Raw genomic sequence first — 24,945 nt, forward strand, 5'->3', positions numbered from 1 at the left:
ATTATTTTTCCTCATTGGACCCACTAAACATGTGCACACTTTCCAACAGTCATAATTTCACTTGGGCAATCTTGAGCTGAACCACAAAAGATGCAAGGTTTATGCAAACCTCACCCAAAAGTAAGCAGTACTGGGTATTTGCGGTCAGTCCTTGGTGGTCCCAAAAGTGTGGATTAATTGTCTTAATTTTGGACATTGAAATGTTACGGTAGTACATATGTATGTGGTAAGAATTTATGATTATTTTTTATTTATAAATCAGAGGGTCGCTCGGCTTTAGAAGAATTGTTAGCCTTCCTCATGCGTCCACTAAATGGACATATTATGGAGTCCATAGGCACTGGCCATTTTTTGTTGCTATGGGGCCCGACCATTTTTTGCTGGTATGAAGCTCAACAATTTTTTTGTTGCTATGAGGCCCAACCATTTTTTGTTGGTATGAGGCCCAACCATTTTTTGTTGGTATGAGGCCCAACCATTTTTGTTGGCATGAGGCCCAACCACCTTTTGTTGATAAGAGGCTCAACCATTTTTTGTTGGTATGAGGCCCAACCATTTTTTGTTGGTATGAGACCCATCCATTTTTTGTTGGTATGAGGCAAGAGGCTCAACCATTTTTTGTTGGTATGAGGCCCAACCACCTTTTGTTGATAAGAGGCTCAACCATTGTTTTGTTGGTATGAGGCCCAACCATTTGTTGTTGGTATGAGGCCCAACCACTTCTTGTTGGTATGAGGCTCAACCATTTTTTGTTGGTATGAGGCCCAACCATTTTTTGCTGGTATGAGGCCCAGCCATTTGTTGTTGGTATGAGACCCAACCACTTTTTGTTGGTATGAGGCCCGACCATTTTTTGCTGGTATGAAGCCCAACAATTTTTTTGTTGGTATGAGGCCCAACCACCTTTTGTTGATAAGAGGCTCAACCATTTTTTGTTGGTATGAGGCCCAACCATTTTTTGTTGGTATGAGACCCAACCATTTTTTGCTGGTATGAGGCCCAACCACCTTTTGTTGATAAGAGGCTCAACCATTTTTTGTTGGTATGAGGCTCAACCATTTTTTGTTGGTATGAGACCCAACCATTTTTTGTTGGTATGAGGCCTAACCACCTTTTGTTGATAAGAGGCTCAACCATTTTTTGTTGGTATGAGACCCAACCACTTTTTGTTGGTATGAGGCCCAACCACTTTTTGTTGGTATGAGGCCCGACAATATTTTTTTGCTACGGGGCCCGACCATTTTTTGTTGGTATGAGGCCTAAATCTTTCTTATTGTAGACATTTCTCTAGATATGGTATATCAACATAAAATAGATGGCATAAATCATTCATCTTCTTGCTGTGTGAAAGACGAATTCCTTCTGTTTTGTAATACTTTCTTGTTAATATTCAGATAGCAAAGACATTTGATATCAAAGAAAGAAGAATTAAACAATTAATCTACTCCCTGGCTCCATGTCTGTCGCTACTGTTTGCCTGATCTGTGTCGGTTATGAGAAGCAGATTTGTGAAAATTGGATTTATTTTTCCTTTTTTTTTTAAATTAAAGGACAACACATTTTTCAACTTTAGTAAAGTAGCTAAAGTCTCTTTGCTTTAAATAATAAGTTTTGGTATTATACATAAGAAGAAACAAGTATATTAAAAATCTTCCTTTCAGAAGTCTTCATTCACTTGTATAGGTCAGATCAATCAGTCAATGCAACTTTGGCGTTGTGCGTATGGAAGCTTTGATACATTTTGGGGTTCGGTAAGAGACCCTGTCCCTTCTCAGATAGTATTTTCATCACTTCTCCTTAATGAGTATTTCTCAAAAGTATCCAGTGAATTCATAGTGTGTGGGTATCAATGGACTGATGGCTTCATTGGCGACACTATAATCACAGGGCCACACGCACAGGATTAGTGGTTACTGTATGTAGAGGTACGATTTCTTTCTTCTCTGGTTTCCTTTTTGACCTTTAGAAGAACATTAAATAAGAAAATATTATATCTTGGTCGTACAGACTTTACTTCAGATATTATGCATAACTGTTGACCTCAGACAGTATATAGTCATGAATGCATGTATTTTAGGATCTTCAAATATTTTAGGATCTTTAGGATCTTACAAACCCAACTACTATCGCATCCTGGCTTCTACTAAAAGTGTGTTCTACAGGTTGGAATAAATAACCCTGTACTTAGGTCACCTCTATGTTCCTCCAAATATATTAGGATCATTAGGATCTTTAGGATCTTACAAACCCAACTACTATCGCATCCTCACTAAAAGTGCGGCCTATAGATTGGAATAAATAACCCTGTACTTAGGTCACCTCTGTCTTGAGCATTTCTTGATGTATACTTAGCTACTATGGCTAGACAGCAACAGACTACATTTCGTAGCCCACTATCCCAGAAAATACTATCTTGGCTATCTGCTGTCTTTCTATCTGCTATGGAAGGATAAAACTTATCCTCATAATTGCATCATTTTACTATATTTTTTTATATGAAGTGAATAAAGTACCAAGACTTTGCTTTTTCACCATCTCGTTGAGCTGGATTTTTTTCTATTTCCTGCATTCCTCACGCCTTGACACAGTGTTTCCGTGCTCCGAGCCTCCAGGGACTACAACTATGGTGAGCTGGATTTTTTCTTTTGTCATCATTTTACTTACCCAGTTTCGACTTCTTCTATGGTATCAGGCAGGGGCTTATTTACAGTCTCAGGTAAAAAGTAGACAAGAAGTCCCGATATTATTGGTGAAACTCCATATATGAGCAGAGGCAAGAAAGGATAAAATTCACCTAACATCTTCACCAGAGGAGCCACAATGCCACCCACACGTGCCATGGTGCTCCCCAATCCAAGACCACTCTGTCTGAAAATCAAAGAGGACATTGGGGTTTGTTAAGACATTGTAGCAAGCTTAATATGCTCTGGAATATCTTCAATTAATATCGTTTATCTTAAAATACAATCTACTGTGGATGAGTACTAACAAAATTAATCTAAATTCATAACAGGACTCAATGGCGATAAAGTAAAAATCGGTCGACAATTTTTTTAAAAGACCAGCTTCAGAGCAGCGTTTGCAATACAGCTTGCAAGCAGGCACTCCTTGCCTAGGAGATGGGTAACCTCTAAGATCGCTGATAACCTTGGCCCTAGTAATAAACTACATCATTAAAACAATAAATCCAACAGGTACATATAGTCATGGCCAAAAGTGATGGCACCCTTGACATTGTTCCAGAAATAAAGTATTTCTCCCAGAAAATTCTAGCAATTACACGTTCTGTCATACACAAGTTTACTTCCTTTATGTGTAATGGAACAACAGGAAAAAGGCAAATTTGACATCATTTCACACAAAACCCCCAAAATGGGCCAGACAAAATTTTTGACATGCTCAAGTTAATATATGGTTGAACACCCTTTGGAGTTAATAACTGCAATCAATCGCTTCCTATAACCATCAGCAAGATTCTTACATCTCTCAACTGGATTTTGGATCTTTCCTGCTGGATGACCCATGACCTAGGACATAAACCCAGCTTTCTGACACAGGGCACTACATTGTGACCCAATTTCATTTGGTAATTTTCAGATTTCATGATACCTTGCACACAGTCAAGGAACTCAGAGACAGAGGCAGAAAAACAACCCCAAAACATCTTGTAACTTCCACCATATTTTACTGTAGGTACTGTGTTATTTTTTTGTAGGTCTCATTCTATTTTCAGTAATCAGTAGAATGATGTGCTTTACCAAAGTGCTTTATCTTGGTCTCATCTGTCAAAAAGATGCTTTCTCAGAAGGATTTTGACTTACTCACGTACAATTTGCAAGCTGCACTCTAGCTTTTTTATGTCTCTATATCAGCAGTGGGATCCTCCTGGGTCTCCTGCCATAGCATTTCATTTCATTCAAATGTTGACAGATAGTTCGCGCTGACATTGATGCACCCTGAACCTGCATGATAGCTTGAATCTCTTGGGAACTTGATTGGAGCAGCTTATCCACCATCCTTCGTTGCAATCTTTCATCAATTTTTCTCTGCCGTCCACGTCCGGTGAGATTTACTACACTACCATGGGTTGCAGTGCCATGACTGTGCTTAGCTTATAAGTTTTGTCATTAAATGAGTATGAAAAGCAAATAGCCGTTTCAATGATAACTATTAGCCACTCCAAAAGAATTTACTACAAAAAACAAGAGAAAGGAGTTTTTAGGTAACATAATGCCTTCTATTAGAATTACACATATAAAAAGTGATTTAAACAATTAAAAAGGATACACTTTTTATATATGTAATTCTAATAAAAGACATTTATTTTAGCTAAAAACTTCTTTCTCTTGGTTTGTAATAATTAAAAATCCATTGGGAATGGATTGGAGTTTTGATTAGAGGTAAACTAAAAAGTTGCAAGTTTTGACAATCAATTTGTAATTGTACCCATTTAATAAGTTTTCACAACCCTTGAAACATACAGATAAGCTGTATGGGGAGAACGATCATGAACACTGTAGTTCGGCCCTCATACAGTTTTCATATTGTTGGCAGCGCATGACTTTTATATATGGGAAGGATGAGAGAAAAATGACAGGTAGAGACCGCTGGATTGTTGGGGGATTTAAAGAGTGAGTTAATTAATTTTTTTAACTCCTTCACAGTTTTTAGGGAACTTTTTAAAAATCATAGACTCCTCTTCTAACTACCTGAAACATACTGTTATATCAGTGGTTGGGAGTGGGTTAAATGAGCGATTCGAAACAGTAGATCTAGAAATTAAGCTAAATATTGTTCTACTATAGGGAAAAGACTAGGGATGAGCAGACTCATGGTTGTTCGGATTCATTGGATTCGAGCGAACATTAGTTCACAGTTCGGTTCAGGTACCAGAACTCTAGGGAACTTGAACCCAAACTCAAACTCATCATTGGTGTATGGTGGAAACCCTGCGTATTCCTCTGTAAATGGCTGCATTCTCTTGGTTATTGAAGATGTGGCCTGCTAGAAAAGCGATGTTTATTTCATGTATTCTAAATGTATAACATGTATATGTCAAGAAATAACTACGCCCAAAGCTTCTGAATAAGTTATTGTATACTGTTAATAAATGATCACATATTCATTTATTCAGAAGCCTGAATTCCTCAAGTGCTAACTGAATGCTTCTCCAAGCTTCACCCTATGAGTTGTGTTTTCTTTGAAGTACCCTCCATTAAATTATTTGGTTAAGTAGGAGTGTTAAATGGTTAGATTTCCATAGTATTGGCTCAGTGGTTACTGCAGTTGGTTTCCAGCAATAGGTCATAGGTTAAAAGTCAGCCAAAAATTCTCGAGTTTCTCATTCACTCTCTCTCTCTCCGGAAAAATGCTCAAGTTTCCCACTCTCTCTCTCCGGAAAAATGCTTGAGTTTCCCATTCACGCTCTCTATCAGGAAAAATGCTTGGGTTTCTCATTCATTCTCTCTCTCTTGAAAAATGCTTGAGTTTCTCATTCACTCTCTCTCTCCGGAAAAATGCTTGAGTTTCTCATTCACTCTCTCTCTCTCCGGAAAAATGCTCGAGTTTCCCATTCACTCTCTCTGGAAAATGCTCGAGTTTCCCATTCATTTTCTCTCTCCAGAAAAATGCTCGTTTCCCTTTCACTTCCATTATGATCACTACTAAATAAAGAAAAAGTTTAGTTACTTATTACGCTGAATGAGTGCCTTGTGCTTTTTGACAGAATCAGCAACTGAGTGTCCTAATAGAGCCAGTGCAAATGTAAATTGAATCTAGCCTAAACTTAGTATGCGTAAACCTAACCTTAGCCTTGGTATGTACCTATCTTTTTGCCCATATGCAGCTACTACCAAGGAAACTGTTAAACCTAGCTAGTATAGCATAATTGTAGAGCATCTTTTTTTCTTTAATCACTATACGCTGCAAAATGCAGGACACTGAATAGAAATGTTCAGCCATAATAAAGATAGCATTAGAAAATAGAAGAATATTCATGGGCTCTGGGACTGTTATATGCCTGTGTCCCTGCACAGATGTCTGAGTAACTCTCCAGGGCTGAGATTACCATCACTTGGGATGTAGTTGCTGGCGGTCTACTATGAGCACGTGGTTCACAAGTGCTCAATGGTAGAATTGGAGAATGGACGGTGGAATACATGTAGGGAGAGTGGACATGTGGACCACTGTATGTAAATGCTCTGTAATGTACTAGGGCGATCTAACTATTTTTTTATGTATTTCTAGGTCATTATCAACCCAATAAGTCATAAAAGGCAAATTATATCATTAAACCTTGGCTCCTTTACCATGAGCCGGCGCTATTCTTATATCTTCCTCGTCCTTTGGCGGAATGCTGCACCTGTTACCTCTTTCCATGAAATATATTTAAATTATTGTTATGATTGATAGTATTATGTACTAGCAAAAATTAAAAAGTATTAATTGATATTGCATGCAACTATTTTTTTTTATTAATCGCATACATGTAAAAGAAAACAAACCATTTTAGTCTTGATTAGAAATGTCCTACTGTTTTGTGTCTATAGCACCTATGTAAACTATTGTATATCTATATAGATCACATACAGTAATGTGGGTAATAGATGTAGGTTAGTTTATTGATCTAGATGCAGTTTTCTGTCAACATAGCCATATTTTTTGGGGGGCATGGTCAGTTGTAGCTTTGATTATCGCTATTCACTTTACCACATAATGTACCGAATAACAAGAAAAATATCCAAGTGGAGTGAAAAGGTGGAAAAAAATGAACATCAAATTGTTTATAGGGTTTAATTTTTACGGCAATAACTGTGCGGTAAAATTGACCTGGGAACAGGTAGAGCAACAGCACTGTATATAGTTTTTTAAAATATTTTGTTCATACATTTTTCTTATAAAAACATTAGAACATCATAAAAAAAATACAAAATAGTTTGTGTACCCATATTATATATTTTTTTTCCATTGATGGCAGTGTATGAGTCCTTGCTTTCTTGTGCGGCAGTTATAGTTATTATTGGTACCATTTTCAAGTGCATACATCTGTCTAGCTTTTTACTGCATTTCCAGTGCAGTATTAGAGCCAGGGGCGTAACGACCGCAATCACATAGGTCGCTATCGAGACTGGACCCAGCTTGCAAATACTTCAGATGGATGTGCGTCCTCAGATGCACATTCAGCTGAAGTGTATTGTGGCGCGCAGAACCTTGGGGCCGTGCACGGCAATATTATTATTATTATTTATTTATATAGCGCCATTAATTCCATGGTGCTGTATATGAGAAAAGGGGCTACGTACAGAGTTATAGATATCGTTTACAGCAAACAAATTTACAATGACAGACTGGTACAGTCTGACAGTCTAAACTCTGACAGAGTTTGATCCAAGTGTCATTAACATAATCACATGAAAGAATATCTGTCAGTATGAGGGTGCCCTCAGGCCAGGGTCGCACCAGCTTGTATTCTCTCATCTGAGAGAATCAGGTCGATTATGCAACTCACACTCTGATCTGAGTGTGATCACGGTGTGATCTTATTCTCTCAGATGAGGAGAAGATAGGCAAAAAGTTTCTACAGATGTCCAGATGTCATCCGAGTGCAGTCCAAAGTTTTCCACTGACTCATTGACTTGCATGGCCGAGTGTGATCTGAATATCGAACCTAACTGAGGAAAGCTACAATTTTCAGACTGAAAATACGGTTGTCTGCACAAGCCCTTATGCTATGCAATTCCACTTCTTTTTCCAGATTTTTCTTCAAATATTCTCATGTGTATTTTAAATACTCTTACGCACAAAGTTATTATACAATCTGTGTACTGCCCAGTGTAATATATCGGTAAATAAAATCAAATAATGTATCTTCTAGAGACATCTGGTGTATATTTCTGTTCATTTTCTAAGTAGTTAGCACATTAAAATTTTATCATGAGCATCACAATCTGCAAAGAGCGCACCTTAGCTATAATCATTAAGATCTTCAATCACACGGCGTCAGATGATTTTGATGAAGAAGTGGCTTTGATTGCTTATATAACTATATCATTTTTTCTTCTAGAACGTTACATCCGAGTCTCTAGAGTTCGGTAATACCTAAAGCAACTTTTTTTAAATCTATATTTTGCACTGTGTAATAAAAATCCGCAATAAACCATTGCATGCACACGAGGAGCTTCACAATCATGTAGAGAAAGTCTTCGAAACAAACCAAAGGCTCAGTTATCTAACTGCTACATGTTATTGCTGCAGACAGGTACGGACTGGGGCTGAAATTCAGACCTGGCATCTGAAATCACACAGGCCCATGTTGTCCCCATCCCCATGAACCAGATGGGGATATATCACTAATATTACCATGGATGGAGTAAAGGAAGATTTACTACAAGACCAATATTTCTAATGATACCTGTGGCTGCAGGGGTAAGTGACGGAGTCAGCAACTTTGTGCTCCATCACAACTCTTAATAGTATGGGTGTCTTGAGAATACCGATTCTGTTAACAACGTAGCAGACAAGGCAGCCCATGAGCAGACAGGCCCTTCTGGCATTTGCCAGAATTGTCAGATGGCCGGTCCGGGCCCTGGTCGTAGATGTAACCATGTTAGGGTCGCAGATGTAACCGTAGAATCTTCTAGTGGAGTAGCTCAATTTTATGCAATCTACAGGAAGGTTCCTCTTAATCCCCTTCCTTTTAATCTGTAGATCTATTTATTTGTCAGTCAACTCATGCTGCCCATACCATGGGCAGCGTGAATCAGAGCCTGGCAGCCCATTGTATGCCCTCCACAATTTCAGCCAGGCATGGTTTTCTAAGAAATGTTCTGGACTTTTAGAGAAAACATAACATAGTTTGAAGATCCAGCTGGGGACTATAGCGAGAGATCAAAGTAGTCTGGTGCCGCCCTGGCTAGCTTCTCCCGACACTGCTCGAGGTGATTGATGGGTCTCTCCCTCTGTATACACATGGGTGAGACTTGTCAATCAACCAGGGCGGAGCAGTTGGCCAAGGGAGGCTCCTGTCTACTCAAGTCTCTCTCTATAGTCCCCAGCAGGGCCGGACTGGCCATTTGGTAATTCTGGCAAATTCCAGAAGGGCATGTCTGGTCATGGGCTGCCTTGTCTGCTACGCTGTTAACAGAATCGGTGTTCTCAAGATTCCCATACTGTTAAGAGTTGTGATGGAGCACAATGTTGCTGACTCCGTCACTTACCCCAGCAGGCCAGGGATATAATTAGAAATATTGGCGTTTTTCCCGCTATTTAATGCATTGGGAAAAAAACGCGAAAAAAACGCATGCGAATTTCTGGTAGAAATGTCCGGTTTTTGTCAGGAAATTTCTGCAAGAAATCCTGACGTGTGCACATAGCCTTAAAGTTACGAATGCATGAATTTATAACTCAGTCTTCCCTTCTGATATAAAAACCTACCTGATGACTGTAGGGTACAATTCTGTGGTATAAAGAAAAACACAACTAAATGAAGCAGCCAAGCATCCTTTTCCAAGTACTGCCAAGCTGGTCCTCAATATTTGAAGGTCTGAAAATAAAAAATAAACCCCCAACATTAATAGGACTTTTCATGAGAGATGAGTTTGGAGGAGATGGATGAATGTTTACTTACCATCTGGCACAAAAATGTTTGCCAATATTGCCATTCCCCCAAGGGCGAGGGAGAAAAACTGTGTGACCCTTCGTCCAATATAGATCATGCTTGTGGTGGAAATTAGTTTGGCTGGAAAATCCACAGCTCCAAAAATGACCTGAATGAGATATATGCTGACTCCAAATTTCTGAAGGTCCATTGCCAAACCGTAGTAGGCAAAACTTGTGGAGAACCTGGACAATAGAAGACGTTGGTGAGTAAAGAAATTTTGTACTCGGTAACCTACAGTTAGGAGATTCTCCTCGCGTTTGTGGATGCTATTGTAATGTTTTAGTTTCTTCATTGAAGGCACCAAACCTGTTATTGTCATTGAAACTTAAAAAAGATGTGAGAATCTCTGGAGAGGGACGGAAGCGCACGCATAATAGGGCAATAGCATCTAGTAAAAAACGATATTTATAGTGACAGTTTCCCTTAACCCCTTCCCGAAACGGCCAATTTTAATTTTTGCATTTTCGTTTTTTGCTCCCCTTTTTCCCAAAGCCATAACTTTTTTTTTCTGTCCACATAAACATGTTTTCATTTTTCAGCCGATGGAGCTGTTTGATTGATGGCTTATTTTTTTTTGCAGGGCAAGACGACTTTTATTGGTACAATTTTCAGATGGATATGACAGTTTTATCGTTTGCTAGAGCATTTTTTGTGGTATTGCATGGGCCAAAAATTGTAATTTTGCCATTCTTGAATTTTTTTCATTTGCGTTATCATGGTAATTACTTTTATATTTGGATAGATAGGACTTTTCTGAATATGGCAATACAACATACGTGTGTTCATTTTTATTATTGTTATGTTTTTTGGGGAAAAAGTTGGGCGATATGAACATTTATATTTTTTATATTTTTAAAAACTTTTTTTTTTACTGTACTTGTTAGTCTCCTTAGGGGACATGAACATGTGGTCATGTGATCACTTTTACTATACACAGCTGTTGCCACAGCATGGCTGTATATAGTAAAAATGGTGGTCTCTTTTGAAACTTCGCACCTCCAGTGGTTGTTCGAGGCAGGTCCTGGCTATGACACACCCCGTGATATCGCTCCATACACCTGCTACTGACTGTATATGGACGGCGGATGACTGCAAGGGGTTCAAAAAGCGTTTTTGCATTTCCTAAAATTACGCCTGCGTTAACTCTGTAACTGCATGCTAGAAGATTACCTTTACTACCCCTTGTGGCTGATCTGGCTAAGTGGTATTTTCTATAATTATTACTATTACTACAGAATAGCCCTGTACATAAAGAGCTATTATCTTTGACCCTAAACTGAGTGGAACTTCCACAGTAAGAAATGCGCATTTTTCTCAATTCCTGACACCGGGTAATGTCTTCTTACCATACAGAGCTCAAAGCGAATGAAATTCTCCGCACTGTGCTAGTCCGAACCAAATCCATAACTGTGTAGGATGAATTGCTACAAGCCATCTCCTTCGTCATGTCAGCCTTCAGCGACTATTGTGAGAATGAATAAGATGATTAGAAGACCTAATAGATCACATTCTGTAAAAAGATCTGTAATATCAGCTAGTACTTCACAATTGTACAATGGAACAACACAAAAGGATCAGATTGGTTGCAGTTTTTTGCTCGTTTGATTTTGATTATATCGGCTGTTCTGGACACTTTTTCCATGGGAAGAGAATATCTGATAATGCATAAGTCAGTACAGAACCATCAGACAGATGAGCATTCAACAGCTCAGAACAGAGGATGCCATACTGGCACAGATACTGGTGGTGGATGAGGTTAGGGTAAGGTCCTATCACCGATTTTCTCTCTTTTGAGAAAATCGGCCCGATTATCCTTAGCACACTCTGATTAGAGTTTATCACAGTGTGATCCAATTTTCTCGGATGTGGAGAAAAATAAAGTTCCTCCATCTTCTCCATTCAGTCTGTCCTTGAAAATTGGACTGCCCTCAGACGTCATCCAAATGCAGTCTGATGTTTTCCACGGCCCATAGACATGAGTGGGCTAGTGTCATCCAATTAACGAAGGCCAAAAATCGAATATGTGCACTGTCTCATTGAATAACATGGAGACGAATACTATCCACCAAAACGACAGACAGCACTCGTCTGATTTTTACGGTCAAGTACACAAGCCCTTGCTGTCAGATTTTCTGACATGTCTAGTTTAGAAAAAAACTATATGTTTCCTAAAAAAGACTTAGAGTACAGAATCCACAGTATGATGTAAAAAAACAAGATTTTTTTACTTATTACATGACATAACAATACTTCTATTATATACTTGTCTAAGGGTCACTTCCATCTGTTTGTCTGTCTGTCTGTCTGTCACGGAAATCCCGTGTCACTGATTGGTCGCGGCTCGAGGCCGCAACCAATCAGCGACGGGCACAGTCCATCCGCGAATTGGCCCCTCCCTCCTCCCCAGCAGCCAGTGCCCGCTCCCTACTCCCCCCCAGTCAGAGCCCACATAGCGTTAACGCTACCATTAACCCTCTGTGTGACCAACTTTTTACTATTGATGCTGCCTATGCAGCATGAATAGTAAAAACATATAATGTTAAAAAAAATAAAAAAATCATTATATACTCACCCTCCGACGGCCCCCGGATCCAGCCCAGGCCTTTCCCGCTCCTCACGCGCTGCTCCGGTCCCCAGAATGCATTGCGGCAATGACCGGAGATGACGTAGCGGTCTCGCGAGACCGTTACATCATCACATGTTATTGCCGCTTGGGAACGGAGCGGCACACGAGGAGCGGGAAAGGCCTGGGCTAGATCCAGTGGCCGTCGGAGGGTGAGTATATAACTATTTTTTATTTTAATTCTTTTTTTTAACAGGGATATGATGCCCACATTGCTATATACTGCGTGGGCTGTGTTACATACTACATTGGCAGTGTTATATACTGCGTGGGCTGTGTTATATACTACGTCGGCTGTGCAATATAATACGTGGCTGTGCTATATACTATGTGGGCTGTGTAATATACTATGTGGCTGTGTAATATACTGTGTGGGCTGTGCTATATACTGAGTGGGCTGTGTTATATACTGCGTTGGCTCTGCAATATACTGTGTCGGCTGTGCAATATACTGCATGGCTGTGCTACATACTACATGGGCTGTGCTATATACTATGTGGACTGTGCAATATACTTTGTGGCTGTGCAATATACTACTTGGCTGTGCTATATACTACGTGGGCTGTGTTATATACTACGTCGCTGTGCTATATACTACGTCGGCTGTGCAATAAACTACGTGGCTGTGCAATATACTACGTGGGCTGTGTTATATACTACGTGGCTGTGTTATACACTACGTGGGCTGTGTTATACACTATGTGGGCTGTGTTATACACTATGTGGGCTGTTATATACTACGTCGCTGTGCTATATACTACATGGGCTGTGTAATATACTACGTGGCTGTGTAATATACTGCATGGGCTGTGCAATATACTGCGTGGGCTGTGCAATATACTATGTGGCTGTGCTACATACTATGTGGCTGTGCTATATACTACGTCTCTGTGCTATATACTACGTGAGCTGTGCAATATACTACGTGGCTGTGCAATATACTACGTGGCCTGTGTTATATACTATGTGGGCTGTGCAAATACTACGTGGGCTGTGCAATATACTACGTGGGCTGTGCTACATACTACGTGGCTGTGCAATATACTATATGAGCTGTGTTATATACTACGTGGCTGTGTTATACACTACGTGGGCTGTGTTATACACTACGTGTGCTGTTATATACTATGTGAGCTGTGTTATATACTACGTGGCTGTGTTATATGCTATGTGGGCTGCTATATACTACGTGGCTGTGCTATATACTATGTGGATGTGCTATATACTACGTGGCCGGCCATGAACAATCAGGCGCACTCTGGCCACGAATTGGCGCGGGATTTGAACTACGCTTCGCTAATTGGTGGCGCCTGGCCAGCCGAATTCTGTGTATTCATTGTATTATTCTAAAATCTTCATAAATAAACTACATACATATTCTAGAATACCCGATACGTTAGAATCGGGCCACCATCTAGTAGTACAATAAATACATAAAAAACAAGCAGTTAAAGGCAATGGCACACGGTGTCAGAGAGTTACTACAAATCCACACAATTAGTAGCAGGGTATGGGAATCAAGATAAGTAGATAATAATAGTTGGAGCCAACAATGGTGGCATTTCCCTAGGACCTGCTAGGTAAAAATCAAAAGTAGATTATGAAATACATGGGTCCTAAGATCTCATATGGGAAAATGCCAAATGTTTATAATAAGGGCTCCCCAGTATTTAATTATGTGGGTATACCATGATGTTTGCAAAAAGATAACAACAGTAACAGTAATATAAACTTTTGCAAAGGCAATATAGCCTGTAAGAGTATTATTAGAAAAACAAGGCATACATAATCAGGAAGAGTATCTCACCCATAATAACCTGTATGTAGAAACGCGCATTGGGGCTGCTGCTTTCTGCATATCCACATGCAGGTTATTATGAGTGAGATACTCTTCCTGATTATGTATGCCTTGTTTTTCTAATAATACTCTTACAGGCTATATTGCCTTCGCAAATGTTTATATTACTGTTAGACTAAGTGCACACGTTGCAGAATTGCCGCGGAAATTTCCGCGGAAATTCCACAACTCCTGCCATGGGTATATCGCATGCGGAATTGGCATGCATATTCCCACTAAACACTAGCGCTTTGCAAGCGTAATTAGCTTGCAGAATGCTAGCGTTTTCCAAGCGATCTGTAGCATCGCTTGGAAAACTGATTGACAGGTTGGTCACACTTGTCAAACATAGTGTTTGACAAGTGTGACCAACTTTTTACTATTGATGCCGCGACGTCATCACAGGTCCTTCGCACACAGCATCCCTGGGAACGGAAGGTGCTGCGTGCACCGCTGAGAGGCGGGAGGACTCCAGGGGCCATCAGAAGGTGAGTATATCACTATTTTTTATTTTAATTCTTTTTTTTAACAATTATATGGTGCCCAGTCCGTGGAGGAGTTTCCTCTCCTCCACCCTGGGTACAATCCGCACATGATCCGCTTACTTCCTGCATGGTGGGCATAGCCCCATGCGGGAAGTAAGCAGATCAATGCATTCCTATGTGTGCGTAATCCCCGCGATTCCGCAAATTAATGAACATGCTGCGTTTTTTTCCGGAATGCGATTCCGCTCAGGAAAAAAAAGCAGCATGTGCATACAAAATGCGGATTGCATTCTTTTAATAGGATGCTTAATGTGAGCGTTTTTTTCGCGGTTTTATCGCGTTTTATTCCCTATAAAAAAAATCCGGAACGTGTGCACACAGCCTTATTGTTTTTGCAAACATCATGGTATACCCATATAATTAAATACTGGGGAGCCTTTATTATAAACATTTGGCACTTTTAATAATCCTTATTTTTATATAGCGCTAACATATTTCGCAGCGCTTTACAGTTTGCACACATTATCATCGCTGTCCCGATGGGGCTCACAATCTGCACTCTCTATCAGTATGTCTTTGGAATGTGGGAGGAAACCAGAGAACCAGGAGGAAACCCACGCAAACACGGGGAGAACATACAAACTCCTTGCAGATGTTGTACTTGGTGGGACTTGAAGCCAGGACTCCAGCGCTGCAGTACTAACCACTGAGTCACCAAGCTGCACTTCTCCATATGAGATCTTAGGACCCATGTACTTTCATGGTCTACTTTTGATTTTTACTTAGCAGTTCCTACCACCACCATTGTTGGCTCCAACTGTTATTATCTACTTATCTTTATTCCCATACCTGCTACTAATTGTGTGGATTTGTAGTAGCTCTGTGACACTGTGTGCCATCGCCTTAAACTGCTTGTTTTTTCTGTATTTATTGTACTAAGTATTGTTATGTCATGTAATCAATAAAAAATCTCGTTTTTTACATCATTCTCTGGATTCTGTACTCCAAGTCTCTTTTAGGGTACATATTTTGGTGCAGTGTCCAGCCTTTGTTCATTTTGGTCAGTTACTGATATAGTTATGAGATACTTATCGCTATATGTTTTCAGTTTGGATGATATTGATAGTAAACACTGGTAGTCTAGAGCAATCTTGGGTCAACTTTTCATGGAACTCATCAATTCCGTTATGGAAAATGAATTAATAACTGGGTGTTAGCATTATTAATGAGGTGTGTACCAAACAGACCAACACTGTCACCACTGACTGGTTAGTGTCTGTGTACATGTTAGGACATCCCCCACAATGATAATACATCTTCAAGAGGCACAAAAGAGGAGTGGAACATATCTAAAAAAAAAAAAAGTGTCCTGGAAATGTTACAGGTATTTACTAAAACAGTTACAGTGGAATGTAAAAGTTTGGGCACCGCTGGTCAAAATTACCGTTATTGTGAACAGTTGAGCAAGTTGAAGATGAAATTATCTCTAAAAGGTCTAAAGTTAAAGGTGACACATTTCCTTTGTATTTTAGGCTAAAATGTATATATATTGTACATATTCATCTTTTCAATTTTAAAAATTACAAAAAGGGAAATGGGACAATGCAAAAGTTTGGGCTCCCTGCATGGTTAGTACCTAGTAGCACCCCCTTTTGCAAGTATAATGCTTTTTTTAGTCAATCAAGAGTCTTACTATTCTTGTTTGAGGGATTTTCATCCATTCTTCCTTGGAACATTCTTCCAGTTCTGTGAGATTCCTGTGTCATCTTGCATGCACTGATATTTTGAGGTCTTGTCACAGAGTCTCAATGATGCTCAGATCACGGGACTGTGATGGCCAATGTAAGACCTTCAACTTGCTCCTTTTGATGTAGTTTATTGTGGATTTTGATGTGTGTTTAGGACCATTATCCATTTGTAGAAGCCATCCTCTTTTCTACTTCAGCTTTTTTACATTCATCTACATTGTGAACAAGCCCCTGTACTTTGTCTCACACCCCCACCTCATTGTAGATTGTAAGCTCTCACGAGCAGGGTAGTTTTATTTTGCTTTAATTATTGTATTATTGTTACCTTTGTTACTTATGACTTGTGTATGAACTGTTAAACTGTAAAGCTCTGTGAAATATGATGACGCTATATAAATAAAGATTATTATTATTATTCTACAGACAGTGTTATGTTTGCATCAAGAATGTGTTGACATTTCATCAAATCCATTCTTCACTCTACCAGTGAAATGTTCCCTATGCCATTGGCTGCAACACAACATGATTGATCCACCCCCATGCTTAATGGTTGGCAAGATGTTCTTTTCCTGAAATTCTGTCCCCTATTTTCTCCACACATACCTTTGATCCAAAGAGTTCTATTTTAACCTCATCGGTCCACAGGATTGTTTCCAAAATGCATCAGGCTTGTTTAGATGTTCTTTTGCATACTTCTGACGATGAATTTTAATGGTGAGAATGCAGGAGAGGTTTTCTTCTGATGACTGTTCCATGAAGGCCATATTTGTGCATCTGAACAGAAGAACAATGTACCACAACTCCAGAATCTACTATATTTTTCTGTACGTCTTTTGAAGTCAAGCGGGGGTTCTGATTTGCTTCTCTAGAAATCCTTTGAGCAGCACTCACATACATTTTGCTTTTCTTCCAGACCTTATCTTGACCTCCACTGTTATCTGCCATTTCTTAATTACATTTCGAACTAAGGAAAGTATAACTTGCTTTGCTATCTTCTTATAGCCTTTGTGGGCCTCCATCATTTTCATTTTCAGAGTGCTAGGCAGATGCTTAGAGGAACCCATGGCTGCTGTTTTTTGGCACAAGGTTAGAGGAGGCTGTTTTTTATAAAGCTGGGAAATTTGCATCACCTGGCCTTTCCTAACGATGATAGCGAACAAGCCATAACTAGTGTTGAGCGATACCGTCCGATACTTGAAAGTATCGGTATCGGAAAGTATCGGCCGATACCGGCAAAGTATCGGATCTAATCCGATACCGATACCCGATACCAATACAAGTCAATGGGACTCATGTATCGGACGGTATTCCTGATGGTTCCCAGGGTCTGAAGGAGAGGAAACTCTCCTTCAGGCCCTGGGAACCATATTAATGTGTAAAATAAAGAATTAAAATAAAAAATATTGCTATACTCACCTCTCCGACGCAGCCTGCACCTTACCGAGGGAACCGGCAGCGTTGTTTGCTTAAAATTCGCGCTTTAACTTCCTTACGCGAAGTCCCGGCTTGTGATTGGTCGCGCGCCGCCCATGTGGCCGGGACGCAACCAATCACAGCAAGCCGTGACGTAATTCCAGGTCCTTCAGGATTTTAAAATTACGTTCCGGCGTTGTGATTGGTTGCGTCGCGGTCACATGGGCGACGCGACCAATCACAAGCCGTGACGTCACGGGAGGCTGGACACGCGCGCATTTTAAAATGCTAAGTTATTTGAGCACACAACTCTCCAAAGGTGCCCTGTTGTGAATTTGGATTCTGGCTCCCCCGGTGGCCGCTTGTGGAATTGGACTTGTCATCCTCTTTCCTGTTTCACCTGGTTCCATCAGTAGTGGGTGTCGCTATTTAAGCTCATTTCTCTGGTGGTTTCTTGCCGGTCAACAATGTTATCTGATGCCTCTCAGTGCTTGTTCCTGCTTCTAGACTACTACTAGATAAGTTGGACTTTTGTCCATGTTTTGTTTTGCCTATTTGTTCCAGTTCACAGCTGAAGTTTTGTTACTGTGTCTGGAAAGCTCTCGTTGATCTGGGATTGCTACTCTGGCGTTATGAGTTAATGCCAGAGTTTAAGGTAATCTCTGGATGGTGTTTTGTTAGTGTTTTTCTGCTGACCATGAAAGTATACTATCTGTCTTCTGCTATCTAGTAAGCGGACCTCAAATTTGCTAAGACTATTTTCCTGCTGCGTTTGTTGTTTCATCTGAACTCACCGTCATTATATGTGGGGGGCTACTGTTTTCTTTGGAATATTTCTCTAGAGGTGAGCCAGGTCTTATATTTCCCTCTGCTAGCTATTTAGGTCTTAGGCCAGAGCTGGGCATCTAGCTATAAATAGGAAATGCTACCTGGCTATTTCTAGTTGCGCGGCAGGCTTAGTTCATGGTCAGTATAGTTCCATCTTCCGAGAGCTTGTCCCTCTATAGGCTTGCTATGATCTCTGCCTGCAGAGATCATGACAGTTTGACCGGCCCATAAAGTGTTAAAGACCCAGGTTGAGAAAGGAGAGTTATAAGAAGTCTGCTGGAATTTTTTTTTTTTTTTTTTTTTTTTTTTTCCTCCAGTCTGCCTTGCTGCAGTCTTTTTTCTCTCTCTCCTCCTAATCTCTGTATGGCTCTGTGTGCACCTGACAATAATGGATCTCCAGAGTGTAACTGCGGGTTTGAATAGTCTCATCACGAAAGTACAAAATTTACAAGATTTTGTGGTACATGCTCCGGTATCTGAGCCGAGAATTCCTTTGCCGGAGTTCTTCACAGGGAATAGAGCTAGCTTCCAGAATTTCCGAAATAATTGTAAGCTTTATTTGTCCCTGAAGTCTCGTTCAGCTGGAGACCCTGCTCAGCAGGTTAGGATTGTGATTTCCTTGCTCAGGGGTGACCCTCAAGATTGGGCCTTCTCATTGCCAGCAGGGGATCCTGCGTTACGCGATGTGGATGCGTTTTTTCTGGCCTTGGGCTTGCTTTATGAGGAACCTCATTTGGAACTTCAGGCAGAAAAAACTTTGATGGCACTATCTCAGGGGCAAGACGAAGCTGAAGTTTTCTGCCAAAAATTCCGTAAATGGTCTGTGCTTACTCAGTGGAATGAGTGCGCCTTGGCGGCAACTTTCAGAGAAGGTCTCTCTGATGCCGTTAAGGATGTTATGGTGGGGTTCCCTGTGCCTGCAGGTCTGAATGAGTCCATGACAATGGCTATTCAGATTGATAGGCGTCTGCGGGAGCGCAAACCGGTGCACCATCTGGCGGTGTCTATGGAAAAGACGCCAGAAAGTATGCAGTGTGATAGAATTCTGTCCAGGAGCGAGCGACAGAATTTTAGACGGAAGAATGGATTGTGTTTCTATTGTGGGGATTCTACTCATGTTATATCAGCATGCTCTAGGCGTACAAAGAAGCTTGATAAGTCTGTTTCCATTGGCACCATTCAGTCTAAGTTTATTTTGTCTGTAACCCTGATTTGCTCTTTGTCATCCATTGCCACGGACGCCTATGTTGACTCTGGCGCCGCTCTGAGTCTTATGGATTGGTCCTTTGCCAATCGTTGTGGTTTTGATTTAGAGCCTTTGGAGACTCTTATTCCTCTGAAGGGGATTGACTCCACCCCATTGGCTAATAATAAACCACAATACTGGACACAAGTAACCATGCGTATCAATCCGGATCACCAGGAGATTATTCGTTTCCTGGTGCTGTATAATTTACATGACGATTTGGTACTGGGATTGCCATGGTTGCAGTCTCACAACCCAGTCTTGGACTGGAGAGCAATGTCTGTGTTGAGCTGGGGATGTAAGGGTATTCATGGGGACTTACCTTTGGTTTCTATTTCGTCGTCCATTCCCTCTGAAGTCCCTGAGTTCCTCTCTGATTATCAAGACGTCTTTGACGAACCCAAGCTTGGGTCGTTACCTCCGCACCGTGAGTGCGATTGTGCCATAGATTTGATACCGGGTTGTAAATATCCCAAGGGTCGTTTGTTTAATCTGTCTGTGCCGGAACATGCTGCTATGCGGGAATATATAAAGGAGTCTTTGGAAAAGGGACATATTCGTCCATCTTCTTCTCCCTTGGGAGCTGGGTTTTTCTTTGTCTCAAAAAAAGACGGCTCTTTGAGACCATGTATTGATTATCGGCTTCTGAATAAGATCACTGTTAAGTATCAATACCCATTGCCATTGCTTACTGATTTGTTTGCTCGTATTGAGGGTGCTAAGTGGTTCTCTAAAATTGATCTTCGTGGGGCGTATAATTTGGTGCGGATCAGGCAGGGGGATGAGTGGAAGACCGCATTTAATACGCCCGAGGGCCACTTTGAGTATTTGGTCATGCCTTTTGGTCTTTCTAATGCCCCTTCAGTTTTCCAGTCTTTTATGCATGATATTTTCCGCGATTTTCTGGATAAATTTATGATAATATATCTGGATGATATTCTGATTTTTTCTGATGACTGGGACTCTCATGTCCAGCAGGTCAGGAGAGTTTTTCAGGTTCTGCGGTCTAATTCTTTATGTGTGAAGGGGTCTAAGTGCGTTTTTGGGGTCCAGAAAATTTCCTTTTTGGGGTATATTTTTTCTCCCTCTTCCATTGAGATGGATCCCGTCAAGGTGCAAGCTATTTGTGACTGGACTCAGCCCTCCTCTCTTAAGGGTCTTCAGAGATTTTTGGGCTTTGCCAACTTTTACCGCCGATTTATTGCTGGTTTTTCGGATGTCGTTAAACCACTGACTGATTTGACCAGACAAGGCGCTGATGTTGCTAATTGGTCCCCTCATGCTGTAGAGGCCTTTCAGGAGCTTAAGCGCCGTTTTGCCTCTGCCCCTGTGTTGCGTCAGCCTGATGTGAATCTGCCTTTTCAGGTTGAGGTTGACGCTTCGGAGATCGGAGCTGGGGCAGTGTTGTCGCAGAAAGGTTCCGACTGCTCCGTCATTAGGCCTTGTGCCTTCTTTTCTCGCAAATTTTCGCCCGCAGAGCGGAATTATGATGTTGGGAATCGGGAGCTTTTGGCCATGAAGTGGGCGTTTGAGGAGTGGCGCCATTGGCTCGAGGGGGCTAGGCATCAGGTGGTGGTATTGACTGACCACAAAAATTTGATTTATCTTGAGACTGCCAGACGCCTGAATCCTAGACAGGCGCGCTGGTCTTTGTTTTTTTCTCGCTTTAATTTTGTGGTGTCATACCTGCCGGGTTCTAAGAATGTTAAGGCAGATGCCCTTTCTAGGAGTTTTGACCCGGACTCTCCTGGTAATTCTGAACCCACGGGTATCCTTAGGGAGGGAGTAATTTTGTCGGCCGTTTCTCCTGATCTGCGGCGGTCCTTGCAAGAGTTTCAGGCGGATAGACCGGATCGTTGTCCGCCTGATAGACTGTTTGTTCCGGATGATTGGACCAGCAGAGTCATCTCTGAGGTACATTCTTCTGCATTGGCAGGTCATCCCGGAATTTTTGGTACCAGGGATTTGGTGGCAAGATCCTTCTGGTGGCCTTCCCTGTCACGAGATGTGCGAGTCTTTGTGCAGTCATGTGACGTTTGTGCTCGGGCCAAGTCTTGTAGTTCTCGGGCTAGCGGACTGCTGTTGCCCTTGCCTATTCCTAAGAGGCCTTGGACACACATCTCGATGGATTTTATTTCAGATCTGCCTGTTTCCCAGAAGATGTCTGTCATCTGGGTGGTCTGTGACCGTTTCTCTAAAATGGTCCATTTGGTTCCTCTGCCCAAGTTGCCTTCTTCTTCTGAGTTGGTTCCTCTGTTTTTTCAGAATGTTGTCCGATTGCACGGTATTCCTGAGAATATTGTTTCTGACAGAGGTACCCAGTTTGTGTCTAGATTTTGGCGGGCATTCTGTGCTAGGATGGGCATGGATTTGTCTTTTTCGTCTGCTTTTCACCCTCAGACTAATGGCCAGACCGAGCGGACTAATCAGACCCTGGAGACATATCTGAGGTGTTTTGTCTCTGCTGACCAGGATGATTGGGTTGCTTTTTTGCCATTGGCAGAGTTCGCCCTCAATAATCGGGCCAGCTCTTCCACCTTGGTGTCCCCGTTTTTCTGTAATTCGGGGTTTCACCCTCGATTTTCCTCCGGTCAGGTGGAGTCCTCGGATTGTCCTAGAGTGGATGCGGTGGTGGAGAGATTGCATCACATCTGGGGGCAGGTTATGGACAATTTGAAGTTGTCCCAGGAGAAGACTCAGCGTTTTGCCAACCGTCATCGTCGTGTTGGTTCTCGGCTTTGTGTTGGAGATTTGGTGTGGTTGTCTTCTCGTTTTGTCCCTATGAGGGTCTCTTCTCCTAAGTTTAAACCTCGGTTCATCGGCCCTTATAGAATATTGGAGATTCTTAATCCTGTTTCTTTCCGTTTGGACCTCCCTGCGTCCTTTTCCATTCATAACGTTTTTCATCGGTCGTTATTGCGCAGGTATGAGGTACCTGTGGTACCTTCAGTTGAGCCTCCTGCTCCGGTGTTGGTTGAGGGTGAGTTGGAGTACGTTGTGGAGAAAATTTTGGACTCTCGTGTTTCCAGACGGAGACTCCAGTATCTGGTCAACTGGAAGGGTTACGGCCAGGAGGATAATTCTTGGGTCAATGCATCTGATGTTCATGCTTCTGATCTTGTTCGTGCCTTCCATAGGGCTCATCCTGGTCGCCCTGGTGGATCTGGTGAGGGTTCGGTGCCCCCTCCTTGAGGGGGGGGTACTGTTGTGAATTTGGATTCTGGCTCCCCCGGTGGCCGCTTGTGGAATTGGACTTGTCATCCTCTTTCCTGTTTCACCTGGTTCCATCAGTAGTGGGTGTCGCTATTTAAGCTCATTTCTCTGGTGGTTTCTTGCCGGTCAACAATGTTATCTGATGCCTCTCAGTGCTTGTTCCTGCTTCTAGACTACTACTAGATAAGTTGGACTTTTGTCCATGTTTTGTTTTGCCTATTTGTTCCAGTTCACAGCTGAAGTTTTGTTACTGTGTCTGGAAAGCTCTCGTTGATCTGGGATTGCTACTCTGGCGTTATGAGTTAATGCCAGAGTTTAAGGTAATCTCTGGATGGTGTTTTGTTAGTGTTTTTCTGCTGACCATGAAAGTATACTATCTGTCTTCTGCTATCTAGTAAGCGGACCTCAAATTTGCTAAGACTATTTTCCTGCTGCGTTTGTTGTTTCATCTGAACTCACCGTCATTATATGTGGGGGGCTACTGTTTTCTTTGGAATATTTCTCTAGAGGTGAGCCAGGTCTTATATTTCCCTCTGCTAGCTATTTAGGTCTTAGGCCAGAGCTGGGCATCTAGCTATAAATAGGAAATGCTACCTGGCTATTTCTAGTTGCGCGGCAGGCTTAGTTCATGGTCAGTATAGTTCCATCTTCCGAGAGCTTGTCCCTCTATAGGCTTGCTATGATCTCTGCCTGCAGAGATCATGACAGTGCCCAAACTTTTGCATCTTCCCATTTTCCTTTTTTGTAATTTTTGAAATATATATATATATATTATATTCATCTTTTACATTTTAAAAATTACAAAAAAGGAAAATGGGAAGATGCAAAAGTTTACTGCTATTGTGAACAGTTAAGCAAGTTGAAGATGAAATGATCTCTAAAAGGTCTAAAATTAAAGATGACACATTTCCTTTGTATTTTATTTATTGCGTAAAATACAAAGGAAACGTGTCATCATTAATTTTAGACCTTTTAGAGATCATTTCATCTTCAACTTGCTTAACTGTTCACAATAGCAGTAATTTTGGGCACGGGTGCCCAATTAATAACTATGGGTACATGGATGGTAACTGTTTTTCACTTCTATAGAATTTGTTCAGTGTTGTTAGGCTTTCTCTTCCTATCTCTATGTCCAAGCTGTGAGCCTCTCACTATCAAGATTACCCCCATGCATTTCCTGCCTCAGCTTTTATACAGACTACTATAGTCGCTACTGATTGGCTGTGCTACGCCATGTGATGTTATAGCTTCAAAGCTTTATGGAGAAGCTCTGCTGGTTACTGCTGATGTCAAATATGCCTTCTCTGGCTTATGCAATCTTCTGCAATCTGTAAAATTGTGGTGGCATTTTTAGATGATTCACACAAAGTGAGTTGTTTGAATTCACCGGATTCGGCGGATTCCTACAAATGCAGCACAAATTTTATCTGCATTGAATGTATTTGTTCATCTCTAGTAAGGATGATTTTAATAATAAAACCTGTCGTATAGCTGTATGGGTCACTGGACAACAATACAAGTGATAGCTGTATAGTATGAAACCAGTTTGTCAGTGGTGAGAAATGAATATTTTAAAAATAAAATCAGTCTGGAAGTGCAATGGGGGTGTCACAATGCACTTCAAGATCATTAGTCTTCTTCATTACTCCCTACACAATCACCTCTTTCCTTGATTGTTATTAAAATGCTTGAAGTAGTAGAGAATGGAGCTGTCAATCAAGGAGAGGAAGGTGGTACCTTGCAGAGAGTAATGAAGAAGACCCAATGGTCTCTCAGGCTACTTTACATGTTGCTTGATTTCTCAACACTGGCACAATGGTTTCCTATACTAGAGGGATCATTTTTATTAGTGTTTATTTACCAGTATAGCCATGCAACTAATTTGATTAATAGG

At 41.2% G+C, this 24,945-nt stretch overlaps 1 protein-coding gene across 1 annotated transcript in view; it reads right to left on the reverse strand.

Annotated features, from left to right (window-relative positions):
- Positions 1-1,508: 1,508 nt before the first annotated feature.
- LOC143806790 (solute carrier family 22 member 6-A-like) overlaps positions 1,509-24,945 on the reverse strand; it is a 44,986-nt gene continuing 21,549 nt past the window's right edge. The window contains exons 7-11 of the mRNA XM_077287708.1: positions 11,005-11,120; positions 9,626-9,840; positions 9,433-9,541; positions 2,665-2,868; positions 1,509-1,960 (exon numbers count right to left, since the gene is read on the reverse strand). Coding sequence (XP_077143823.1) covers positions 1,882-1,960; positions 2,665-2,868; positions 9,433-9,541; positions 9,626-9,840; positions 11,005-11,120 — 723 coding nt within the window. The 3' untranslated portion in view covers positions 1,509-1,881. The remainder of the gene's footprint in view (positions 1,961-2,664; positions 2,869-9,432; positions 9,542-9,625; positions 9,841-11,004; positions 11,121-24,945) is intronic.

Source organism: Ranitomeya variabilis, chromosome 2, assembly GCF_051348905.1.
Source record: "Ranitomeya variabilis isolate aRanVar5 chromosome 2, aRanVar5.hap1, whole genome shotgun sequence".
In the NCBI taxonomy this organism is placed as follows: Eukaryota; Metazoa; Chordata; class Amphibia; order Anura; family Dendrobatidae; genus Ranitomeya; species Ranitomeya variabilis.